The sequence below is a fragment of the Gavia stellata genome, chromosome 5 (assembly GCF_030936135.1).
Source record: "Gavia stellata isolate bGavSte3 chromosome 5, bGavSte3.hap2, whole genome shotgun sequence".
NCBI classification, from domain to species: Eukaryota; Metazoa; Chordata; class Aves; order Gaviiformes; family Gaviidae; genus Gavia; species Gavia stellata.
This window is the reverse complement of record NC_082598.1, coordinates 18,815,695-18,828,674: the sequence shown is the minus strand read 5'-3', so window position 1 is coordinate 18,828,674 and position 12,980 is coordinate 18,815,695. Positions and strand designations below refer to the sequence as shown.

General features: G+C 40.9%; 1 protein-coding gene across 3 annotated transcripts in view; it reads right to left on the bottom strand.

Annotated features, from left to right (window-relative positions):
- Nucleotides 1-11,843, bottom strand: part of SLIT2 (slit guidance ligand 2) — a 268,516-nt gene extending 256,673 nt beyond the window's left edge. For all 3 annotated transcript variants that reach the window (XM_059818188.1, XM_059818185.1, XM_059818186.1), the window contains exons 1-3: nt 11,668-11,843; nt 9,723-9,794; nt 8,439-8,510 (exon numbers count right to left, since the gene is read on the bottom strand). In XM_059818188.1, the coding sequence (XP_059674171.1) occupies nt 8,439-8,510; nt 9,723-9,794; nt 11,668-11,843 (320 nt within the window). The remainder of the gene's footprint in view (nt 1-8,438; nt 8,511-9,722; nt 9,795-11,667) is intronic.
- Between the last annotated feature and the right edge of the window lie 1,137 nt (nt 11,844-12,980).

The following is a 12,980-nucleotide window of genomic DNA, read 5'->3' as shown; positions in this document are numbered from 1 at the left end:
CTGATGAAGTTTCAACCAGACTCTTCAGAGTAAATGAGGTAATATAACAGCATGAGTCACTGAAGTGGCAGACATGCAGCCAGATCCCTCATACATTTTGAAGTTTAGCTGTAAAATTCTACATAGAACTGTGGCTTTTGCAGTTAAAATAAGGAGCATCTTAGATGCTCTTTGAAATATGCTATATTAAAATGTAGTGGCAGCTCAGTTTTCACCTGTGGCCATCTAACATTAAATCTGTTTTTTCAAAAAAATACTGAACTGTCTCTGCAACAGATAAATATGAGTTTTACCAAGTAAAACTAAAATGTATAGCTTTAAGTTTAGTATCAGTGCCCTATAGCATCAATTTAAAATAGCTTCCAAACACAAAACACTATTTGAAACAAAAACATTGACACAACAGTTCTGTAGAATCAGATTTGGTTTCAGCATTTTGCAACAGTGCAAATTACCCATTTCAGAGGAAGCAAGAAAGAAGAGCATCCAGCAAATAATGTCACAAAGGATGAGCACAAAACAGATGTGGGAAAAATAAACAGCCTTCCTGCCCTGGAATTTGTAAAAAGGTCTGCAAAGAGCAAACAGGACTTCTCACTGCAATTTGACTTCTAGACCTATAAAAGGAGTCCCATGAGAAAAGACACTCAGATTAATAAAATATACTAAAAATAATAGCAGACATTTACAAGGCTTTAAAAAGAAGAACTTCGCTCTTGGACTTAAAGTTTTATCAAACATTTTGTAGTATTCTCCAATCAAAATGTAGCTATAATCTGATTTTTACAATTCCATTAGAGTACTGCATCTTTTTAAATACTGTCTTCAAAGACGGACTTAGTCTATTTCCGATTTAACAGACATTTTTAGAGAAGATACTTGAAGTTGCTTTGACAAAAGTCTGCTAATACAGAATAACTACTGTAGTATTTTTAATTATTTTTTTTAAAACTATAAATACAGATGCCCTAGTACAATTCGTGTAAGATGGTCTCACATTCCTTTGGTAAGTGATTAGCACCGCAGGCTTCATGGTCTCCTCCTTGTTCTAAGATGAGGAATGCGCTATGCATTGCCCTTAAACTATGTAGGATTAGCAAAGAGAAGGATTTTTCACATCCGTGATTAACAAGGAATAACTGTTCACGCCCTTCAGGGCTGTTCAAAAACGTATTCTCTACCTGAACTCATTATTCTTCCACTACCTATCACAGATGCGTGAAGGTATTAACCCTTTAAATGCTCATATATTCAGACTGAAGCCAGACAGGTGATTAAGTATCAATGCTTTAAGGGGAGAAAATCAAAACATCAAGCAGCCTCAGAAAACAAGCACATGCATCAGCACCTCAGGTTATAGGCAGTCCAACTTAGACATTCCTAGCTGCAGTGGTCAGAAACTGTTCAGAATGTACCCCAACTGAAAAATTAATTCTCAGGCTTCAGTAATGAACTTGAACACCAAAATGAAGACCAGGATTCCGTGAGAAAAGGAGACTAACTTCAAGCTACAGAGCTAAGAACTCATTCTAAGAGCTCAGTACAACTTCTATACTACATAATATAAGGTCTTACCACCAAAAAAGCTGCTTTCATTGAGACTACGTACAGTCAAGCACAACAAGACAAAATATTACTGGCTGCTCTTATAGCTATAATAGCAATAAAAATGATTCCTGGAACAGTCACAGTGACTCCACTGCTAACACAGCATTTTTCACCAGGGGTCCCAGAATTCCACATTAGCCTTTAAACTTCACATCTAAGCCTCTATAAATCGGAAAAAAAAAATAATCAGATCTTGCTTCAGTTAGGACTGCAAAACTGAATCATAAAAATAGATAACATTTGGCATTTTTTCCAGAAGTCCCTGCTCCTGAACTTTGATCATGTAGCTCTGCGGAAGTGAAATCTGAGGGTTTTACCACTTTTTTTCTGCAACTAAAAGGGCAGAATTCTATTAGAGATTCAAAACCCCGAAAGAACGAGTTCAGACCAAAACTAATTATTCTGGGATTAACTTATTGACACAGCTCACATTTAAAGAATTATTGGAAAATGCTGCTATTCCTCTTCTAAAAGTTACTATTTTCCTACTTGGAATTTACATTTTATTGATAGAGCTAGTCAAATAATTGGAATAAAACTGCAATGTCATGCCACAAATCAATACATAGTAAAAAGCCAGCACACAGGTTTATTTTAATCTCTGGAAAGCATGTTTTATCCCCATCAGTGATACAGTAAGTCTGCACCCTAAGAAAGAACTACACGTAATATAGTGTGGCCTTTTCCTAGACTAGACAAAAAGAGCAGTACTAGTTTATCTAATCTATTTTGAAACAGCTGCTCATTCCCTCGATAATTGCCCAGGCTTGGTGGGCGCTATTGCACAAGACAAGCTGTATTTGTTTTTATCCTAGATTGAACATTTTATTTCTTAGTCCATCCTGCTATACAAGCCTTTGTAAGATGAGATGCTCTGTAAAACACCATACATTCAGAGAACATGGTAACTCATAAGTGAGTTTTGGTTTTATAATTTCAAAACCTGCTAATACAGCTTAATAGTTTACCACATTTATCAGACTAGGTTAGAGCCCAAACAGATAACTCTAACCATGTAATATGTCAAATACAGCTAAAAACACTTTATTGTACTGAATCCCATTTAATATCTTTGACAGATTAACTCCTATGTATGAGGTTATAATTAAGCCCTTGCTGCAGAAGCTGCAAACATAGCAGTTTCACATACAGATTTACATCCAGAAAAGAAATCCAAGTAGTACTTCAGTTTGTTTACTAAGTAGAAAAAACTTTTCCTGGAAAGTATGTAGTTGAAATATACTTTTCCTTCTGTGTTGTGACACATCTATGAATTTCAAATTGTTCATCCACAGCATGAAAACACTTTAATCATTTTCAGTACTATTCAGTCACTCATAAGTACACTCCTAAGTAAATGCTCTCTTCATCTTAAGTTTTAATAATTTGTTTTAATGTACTTGTGGAGATGGAGCCCCAATAAATAGCAAGTACAGACAACCCCTCCGTTTGTTTTTTTTTTTTTTGTAAAAATTTAGAAAAATGCATGAACTGTAACAGAACATTTAATTCTTGAAATATTTCTTTCTCCATCATTCAGTAATACATTGTAAGAAGCATGAAAATACAATACAGATAGCTTTCAGTTTAAAAGCTATTTCAAGTACTAACTTGAAGTTCAACCCTTACAGCATTCTTTTTTTGAACTCAGGATTTCATCTTACTTGCACCACGTAGCTCAGGGGGGCTGGGTTTTGGGGAGATATGAGGGGGTAAATATTTAGCTCATACTAAGTCAGAAGTTGCAGTTGTTCTAGAGCCTGTAAGAATAACGTTTTACCTCCACACTAGTTTTTAGCAGAAATAGGTTTTGTGCGGTTTGGGGTTTTTTTTCTTTGTGGGTTTTTTTGTTAGTTTGGTTTTTTAAGTCTACACAGATAGCTCTTTAGAACTATTAGGATAATGGACATTTCAGAAATAAATTCTATTAAATCAAGTACCAAAAGTGTAGGGGCTTGGCCTGGAAACATTTTAGGCCACACAAGTAACCTTTCTCACAACAGTAATCAGTGGGACTACTCATGCAAACCAAGTTATTCACGTGGTAAATGTCTGCAGAATCAGACTCCAAATTAGCATTTTAGGGGCATAATGCTGCCTCAATGGATTATTCACAAATACAGGAAGAAAAATGTGGGTAGTTTTCAAAGATTGATGTAAACTCTTCCTATCCTGACATCTTTTGGATGTTTAGCATAGTCTTGGAACGATCATGGCTGGCATCTCAACTACTAGACATAGAAAAATTATAAGGAAAAACTGATTAAAAACAATGTTCCTGTCACCCAAAAAACATTTTTTCCTAAATGAAAAGGTAACTGCTCTGCTACGTAAACAAGTGAAGAGTGTAGTTAGCCCTCAAAACCTGACTACATTGTATTTCTGGAGTACAAAGAACTGTAAGGAAATTTTAGACTTAAGTAGCTTATAATAGAACTCGTTCAACAGTCTACAGCAGCTGTCTTCAACCAAATTTTATACTTCCCTCCAGATGACAATAGCTTGTAAAAACACTGGGATACTTTGAGCAGTAGCTGCAACACCACAGAATAAGGTGGTCTTGGGGATAACAATCGACTACAGTTTTTAAAAATCATTTTAAGCTGCATCTAATAATAGTGTTAGTTTTCAGAAAGTGAAGATTTTCAGTTTATCTTCACCTTGTTTTCTTAAAAGACTATTTCAAACTATTATAAACATCACACACAAGATGACAGCTTTATAAAGAAATAAGAAACAAGTGTTTAGTTTCACATTCTCATAAGGAATCGTTTCAAAATGTTTTGTCTCCCATAATAAGCAGTGGTCTCTGGAAATTCTTAGATGTTGTGAAAATTCTCCATACCTTGACCCTTTGTGCCTTCCTGCCATGAGGCATAATGAAACCCATCACTGACAGATTACCATGGTCTATGTAAGAGAGTTTCAGACAATGTAATAGGTCACATCACAATCCTTTCTTTATGGAACCCCGTCATGTACTGAACGGCCATATACTCTTTAGAGGCCCTACTCGGAGGAACGCGGGCTCATAATACAGGTTACTAGTTGATATAGAAAGTCTTGTAGATGTTAAATACAAGATCATAATTAATCCAAGAGTTTTTGACACTTCTTCAGGACGTACACAAAGGTACAAGCTGTCCCATTGACTGAAAAACAGACTGTACATACTGAAGTTCAAAGAGGGTTGTTTCAGCAGGCAGAGCATCTATACAACACAACAGACAATGGGATTCAGTCATTCAAGATACAGGCTGTAAAGAAAGCCATATTCATGGCAGACTTACTAGTTCAGGCAGTGTTGTACCAAATTGGTTCGGACAGGAGCTAGTACCCCCTTAAGAGCTGAGCCTTCAGACAAGTCTGCCGGAGATTATAACTAAGCGAACACTGCGATGTATACCCATTTATTTGGCCATAGACTTCTCAGATAAGTATCCAACTAAAAGGCTTATAGTAAAATCACCTTCAGCTTCACCAGGGTTTCTCCAGCAACTAAAGGTTCCACAAACCTAAAATCTAGCTGATTAAGTTGCTAGTTTCCATCTTCTTTTCCCTCCCAGTCCTTACGCAGTAGGCACGACTATATGATCACTTACTGCTAACTGAACATTTTTACTTTAAAATTACAGCAGGGCTGCTATAGTAACAATCACTTGTTACAGCAGTATTTATTGTGGTTTTGGTTTCCATAGCACTTCTACAATTACACTGGTGTAATACAAATGCCTGTTATGGAGCATACTAGGCCTAAATAACTTTGGGTACATACTACTACATTTATCTAGTGTACTAGAGATTTGTCGCTGCTTAACTAAGCTGTAGGAGAAACATTTCTATCTACCTGAGAGAGGTATACATAGATTTAATCAAATCATATCTTAAGTAGTTTTCTTCTGAAGAGAACGTGCTTCAGGTCTTCAGTTCCCACTTCCCTTAGAGGGAGTTGAGGATATTCAGCGTTTTGCACGATCAGATCTACAAATGAGTATTCATGACGAGTAAAACACTGATCAACCACACAGTTCATTGGAAATCAGGGAAACTGATCTAAAGAAATTATTTTGCAACTGAAATTCTCAGTTTAAAAAAAACCCAAAAGCACCACTTAACCTAGAGAGATGGGTCTTTTCCCCTCCCCACCCCCCCGCAAAGGGAAACTACTGTGAAAGCCTGTTCTTGACATTAAAGAGAATACTGAACTAGAGGAAACACATTTTAAAATTCAGCCTGTATGTGCTAGCACAAGATATTCCAACATAAGAAATATTAATGTAAAAAATCTTATAAACCAAACTGAGTTCACTTAAGTTGCAGTAAGGTTCACTTATACCTTCCATTGGCATGCTAAAAGGACCACATCAGGTATTCTTTGACAGTACCTTGGCACATTACACTTACAGTGGAAATTTGACATCCTACACTTACACATTGAAAAAAACTAAAAAGCTTTAAAGTGCTTGCTATTTCTTATATAAAAGAAAACACTTAAAGGAAGTATCCACAAGTTTCCTGAGAAATCGTTTTGAATTTCAGAATCCCAAGGAGATGAATTGGCTGTCAAATAACAATGTGCCTTCATCAGATGGACTTGGCAGTTGTAAACAAGAGGAATTTTCTCAGCTTTTCCTCACAAATATGAAATATTTGCTCTTTGCCAACAGCTGGGGCGGTTTAAAGACATCCTGCATATATATTCAAATTACAAGTCACCCACACACCTAACACTGATTGAATTCCAGCAAATTAAAGAAACTCTGACAAGTACTGGAGCAGATGCAAAATAATTCTGAAGACAAAACAGAATCGAACTTTGTAGGTCTAAATGACTAAACGTTCAAATGTCATAGTTTGCCTGCTGAAGAGGCAACAAAAATAACCCACAAAAGTAGCCACAATTATCAGAATGTCTCTTCAGAACTATTATCTTCTGTAACTGGAAAATATCTACTACAATTTTACAGATTTATCAAGTGAGAAACAAAAAACCCCAAAAATGAAATAGCAAAATGTGAACACTATAGACAAGCAAGTTTTAACTAGTGAAATACATTTTTTTTTTATTACAATTCTGTACTTCAGATATCCTGCAATTAAATAGCTCAAAATTATGACATAGTTAAAATATTTTTGAAACACTGTTAACAAATCACATAGCAGGATTTTTCTTCAAGATAATCAAGAAATAAAGTTGACTATATACTGTTTTAAAAATTAGCAAGTATTTGGTATCTCAGCATCAAACTACATTCACAGTGAAAATATGGATCTTTTAATGTTTATTAATGTTCGTGTATGTGTACTTACTTTTGCAATATGAACTACATTGCCATTTAATTTTTTAGCTCGACCTATAAACCAAATTTAGGAATGTGTATATATTATTCCAATATACCCCTCAGCAGGAGAAGCTATACTAAACCCCTATATTTTGTACAAAGTTTAAAACACATTGTAAAAAAGCATTGCATTAAGTCTGTTTTAATAAGACTTTGAAAAAATCTCTGACTATGCATTTCTAAGAGCAATCAATCTCATCAAAAATTATTCAAAAAAGCTTGCACTATATAATGACACTTTCAATTTTTAAGTTAAAAAAAATTTGAAAAAATAAGGTAATTCTCTCAAGTACATATTTCAACTATTGCAGAAATATCATAATTACACTGGTGGTTACTAAGTGTCTCCAGTAGCTTTGTCTATATGACCAACCAAAACATAATGGTTTGTGGGTGTTTTTTTTTTTGTTTTAAACACACAGCAGCTGTGGATACAGAGCACAACTATAACAAGACAAACAGAATGTTTAGGGCAATGCTGCTTTTCAAAGGAGTAAAGTAGGAATACATTTATGAAGTTAAAGCAACAGCAGATGAAAAAACTAAACAAGACCACAGAGGCATGCTTAAAGAAAAGGTAATACAATGAAAATGCAGCAACTAAGATGCCTGATAACAAAGACATTACTCTAAAGTTCTATATGAACATACATTAATACAGTAGCATTCATAGCCTTTCCTAGCTCCAAACTGAAACTATATCCAACAATCAGCATCTTGCCTTTAACGAGTCGGTTGTCCTAAATTGAACAATACATTTTAAAAAAAGAAATTTCATTTGAAGAAATGCAGCAAAATAAAAAAGCTGCTTAATTTTCAGTATGTGCTATTACAAAAAGATAAACCTGTTTGGAAATTGCTCATTTTCTATGTCCTACTGCAACCAAGCGGGTGTTTGCACTTCAACTTCACCAGACAAGATCCTCTCATCCCCCAGTACTCAATCTTTTTTTTAGAAGTCCAAATACAATTAATTTTTGAAAGCCAACAGTTCATGTTTTTTCTAAGCCTTTGTAAAAGCTTTAATCATATAAAAACTGGAGTAGAATTCAATTACTGCTTTCATGCTATGTAACAAGACAACACTTTATAACTAGCAGTTTCTTCCAATAAGACATTGTATAAAACATCCAACATCTCCAAGACTAGCATCTAACACTGTACCTCAGAGAACAGGCGTTTTTAGGTGTATTCATGTTTGAAAAAGTCCTTGTGTATTCAAGGGAAAATATTTGATAGTATTCGAGCTATTTCCTACAAGACAATTGCAGTTTACACTTCAAATCTGGACTGCTCATGAAAGCTCCCCGCCTGCCCGCCCCCCCAGTCCCATACCTACTGCTTGAGAATTTCTTATATCTCTTGTGTCTCAATAAGGAGAGATGTCCCAAATTTAAAAAAATAATTAAAAAAGAGGCCTGAGTACCTTAACACACAACTGATTTGATAAAAAGAAATTCTCATACATTTAGAATTAACAATACTTACAGTCTCTCCAGTTCTTTTAAATCCTGGAATGCTCCTCTCTCGATGGTACTAATCTTGTTCTCCATGAGCTGACTGAAATATGGAAATTTTTGTATAAGTTTTAATAGCTCCAAGATAACTTGTTGCATTAACAGTAGTCATTTAAAGGCAACCACATATTCATTAAATCAGTACAACAGTTATTGTAGAGTGACATCCACTTTAACCTTCCAGACCCCTGTCATCAACACTTTGCATAGGCTCATATACCCAAAAGGGGAAAAATAATCCTCGGTAAAAGAAACAGGAACAGGTACTACATTTGCTCATTCACTTTAAGAGTCCCAGGTTAAAAAGTTACATGTATGCGTACATGCTGTGTGCACACATGTACATACATCATTGCTCTTCGGCAAGTTATAAGACTCCAGTTAAATAGTGTGAAGGTGGTATGTGTCTCACATGAGAGTAACAAAAACACTGAACTGTGGTGTTGGGAAAAACCATCAGTGAAAGACTGCACAGAGATTGTAACTGTAACAGTAGTTTTGTTTTGTAAAAAATTTAAAAATTACTACAAAATGATATTCTGTTTCAGAAAGAAATGGAAAAGGGTTTTATACAACTACTTGCTCAACTTAAATAGCCTTAACAAATAAGCCCAGTAAATTCTGCTGTATTTTAAACTTGGTATTATTTAGATTTTTCCACCACGAAAACAAAATCCCATAGAACTTTAAAAGCTTCATAATGCTTGAAACAAAAGCATTTACAAAAAACCCCAAACCAAATCATTCCTTCCTCAAATTCACTGTTAAAGTGTTTTCTTTTTGCTCAGAAACTGTAGAAAAGCAATAATCATCACCCGGGACTTGCTTTTAAATTTGGTAAAGGAATAACTTTTTTCCTTAATGAATTCCCTTATACTTCAGGTTGAGAGTACCCATTTTCAGTGTGAACTATACATTTCCTAACCTTGAACTGAATTCACTCCAACAGTTATTCAACCAATTTTAGCAACTTTTACTTGTAAGCTACATGCTAAACTAAATCCTCAAGTTCTCATAACCTTAAGGAGAGATTAAAAGTTTTTAAACAAATTGTATTTAAGGCAATTGCTAACTTGTTCATATCAGTGTGTAACACATGGGGGAGGGGCTGTAAGTTCAGATGCAGTAGCACAATAGTTAAAAAATGATAACCCATCCAGCTTATAAACTGAAAGATAACTAGTTCAGTGTTTTTTTTTAAACAAACGGTAGCATTAGTCCTAAAAGGTGTCTGTGATAGAAAGAGAAAACTTACAGAACTCGAAGGTGCCTTAGACCAGCAAAGTCGGTCTTGGTGATTCTTGTGATGTTATTTCCATTAAGATCCCTAAGAAGAATAATTTGTAAGTAGCAAAATTAAAACATTCAAAAGTTACTTTTAAATTGTTTTGTTGTTTTTCACAGGCAGAGCATTTTCAGAAATTAGGAGATATAAATGAACCCAACAAACCATTCCTACAACACTGTGTGAGTTCCTGATTTCCAAGTGACTGAATGAAGGTTTGTCTTGAAAGTAGTTTCAAACTTTGTAATAAGAGAACCTTACAAAGTCAGTTCTGCCTGCCATTATAAAGCTCACATTTATCTTTAACAATATAGAAGAGTCAAAACCTGTCTCCACGTGGTTGTAACTGCATTTGGAAAACCACTAAAGCTACTATATGTTAAGTATATGCTACAGTATTTATTTGACTGTTACAAAAACTAAGTGACATAACTGAAATCGACACAATTTTCACTCACCATTTCTAATCAACTTTCAGCTTTCATAGTATTGCTACAAAGGCAGAATAAGGCTTAACTTCCTATAGCAAACATTAGCTTTCAAACAAGCACAAGGTTGTTGGAGGGTATGGGATGGGAAACGTGATTTTATGAAAACTAAACTCTTCGCTTGCTGCACAGGAAGCTATACTGACTGCAGAACGCAAAGCGTGTTGAGAAGCAACAGAAAACTGTATTTAGGCCCTAGCATTTCTGTTCATACTTCAGCACTACTTTCTCTTCTGGAGTTATATGCCCCTTTTTCATAACATTCTGGGGTCAAGATATAAACTTCCCTCAATTCCAATCGCTACAAATAAAGCCAGACCTCGCAATTCCTGAGGTAAGCCTTTAGGAAGTGGTATTACATGGAAACTACCCTAACAATTACAGCTCGTTCCCAACATAGTTAGGAAAGAAAGAAAAAATACATGTATATTTTTGGTGTTGATACCACATGTGGCCAAAACACCACTGTAAAGAAACCGCATGAGTCTCAGCAGAAACGTGTCCCTGATACTCTTCCTGAGTGAAATCCATCACTCGAGACGTTATGTTCATACGCCAATACTAAAATGACTTGATTGAGAGTGAGAAATAACGTGCTCACCTCTTCCACTCCTTAGACCCTCCTGAAAGGCAGCCTGATACGACAGATAACCGACCACATGCTTGCTCTCTCTCAGGACTAGAAAATGCCCTAGCCGGAGGGTACACGAATAGTCTCAAAAAGCGGACGAGGGAGGAGGGGTCACCGTTAAGGCACAACTTAGCGCAGCGTGAGTGGGAAAGAGGCTAAAACCCCACAGCGTGCCCTCGCCCGCAGGCAGCTGCGTGCTTGCACCGGGGCAGAGCCCCGCCGGGCTCCAGCTTCACGCCGGGGCAGCGGGCGGCAGCGCGCCCCCGCCCGCCTCCCCGCTCGGAGCCGCCGCGGCGGGAGTCAGCGCTGCGCGCCCGCGGAGGTCCGCCGCCCGCCCCGGGGCCTGCCTACGCCCGCGGAGCGCGGCGGGGCGCCGCGGCCCGGCTCTTCCCCAGCGCCTCGGGGAAAGAAAGCCGCAATAGCGAAGTTTGCCGGGAAATGGGCGCCGGCGGGGGGAGAGGCCGCTGCGCCGCCGCCTCGGGGCGCCCCCCGGGCCCGGTGGTGCCCGCCCCGCCGTCCCCGCTCCCCGCGGCGGCGGGAACCGCGCTCATCACCGCGGCTTCCCGGTGTGAAAGGCAGCGCCTGGGAGCACCGTCCACCTCTCCCGTGTCTCCGCGCATCGCCGTTGAACGGGCACCGCCAGCAGCAGGGGAAGGGAAGGGAAATCCCCCAAAGGGCGTCGGGACCCCAAACCGGGCCGGCTCCGGGGACCACCTCTGCCCCGCCGACCGGCGGGAGCCCTGACGGGCGCCGGGGGCCGAGAGGAGCTCGCCGCCGCCCCGGCCGGGTTACTTACAGCCTCTCGGTGTTGCGGGGGATGTTCCTCGGGACGCCGCGCAGCGCCAGCCCGTGACAGTCCACGGTGCTCCCCGAGCAGGAGCACTGCGCCGGGCACGGCTGCGGCGCCACCTCGCCCGCCATCGCCAGCAGCAGCCCCAGGGACAGGGTGAGCTTCCCCCAGCCGCACATCATCACCGCCCGCTGCCGCCCGGCCGGGGCCCGCCGGCCTCGGCCCCGGGGAGGCGCGGGGCGCGCCGCCCTCCTCCTCGCCGCGGGGAGCGCTCGGGCAACTTTCAGGGTGCGGAGAAAGCGAAGTCCTTTCTATCCAAAGCTGAGCCAAGAAAACAGCCCCGGCAAAGTGAGGTGGGTGGCACCGATCCGCGGCTGAAGGCCACCTCGCTCGGAGGGGGGCCGGGCCCGGGCCCTCCCTCGCTAGCCCGTCGGGTGGCGGGGAGAGGCGGCACTTGGGTCTCGTCTTCACACGCTCCCTGCGAAGGCGAAGCAAGCCCACGGGCTGAGGGTACGGCGGAGTTGGGCTGGCTCCTTCTCTTCTTCCTCGCCCCTTTCAAAGCCGTGACTCCGCTCGGAGCCCCCGGCTAGAGGCCGCGGAGCCTCGTCCGCCCAAGCCGCGCGCTTCCTGCGCGGCGGCCCGCGCAGTGCAGCAGCCGCTCCCACGCGCGTCCCCCGCCGCGGGCCGCTCTCAGCCCCACGGGGGGCGGCGGCGGGGCTGACACCGCGCACACACCGCCCTGCCGGAGGCGCCTCAGCAAATCATACCCCTCTCGCAGGCATTCATCAAACTGTCTCACGGAAGGAGGAGGGAGGAAAAAAAAAAGTCAAACACACGAGATGATGTTGGGCTTGGCTTTCCACCCCCCGCGCCCCCTCCTGCTGTAAGCTCCCAAGCCAAGTTTAGCAGGAAAGGGCTGGTCCTAGAGCACGATAATAATAAGCAGCTCGAGAAGTGATTCGTTGCCCTGCTGGAAGGGAGTTCATCCACGACCTCCTTCTCCTCGGTGACAGATCACAGCTATAGATCCTCCTGTGATCCCGGGAGCACGGCGAGACAGACCAGATAACAAGCGATGTGCGGCGAGAGCGGGAGGGGTGGGGGGGTGCGTTACTCCGCTCCCCGTGGTCTCCCGGATACCGTGGCTATGCTGCGGCAAAGGCACCTGATGGGGAAGGTAGGAACTGCTCAGTCCTTCCAGGTGAGGCCAGTTCAGCAGCTCCTGGGGTTGCTGCAGGAAAGGGAGCAACTTTCCTCCTCTCCCGGAGAACGCCGAGGCACAGCGCCACGGGCAGGGTTTGTGCCCCTTCCCCCGGTCC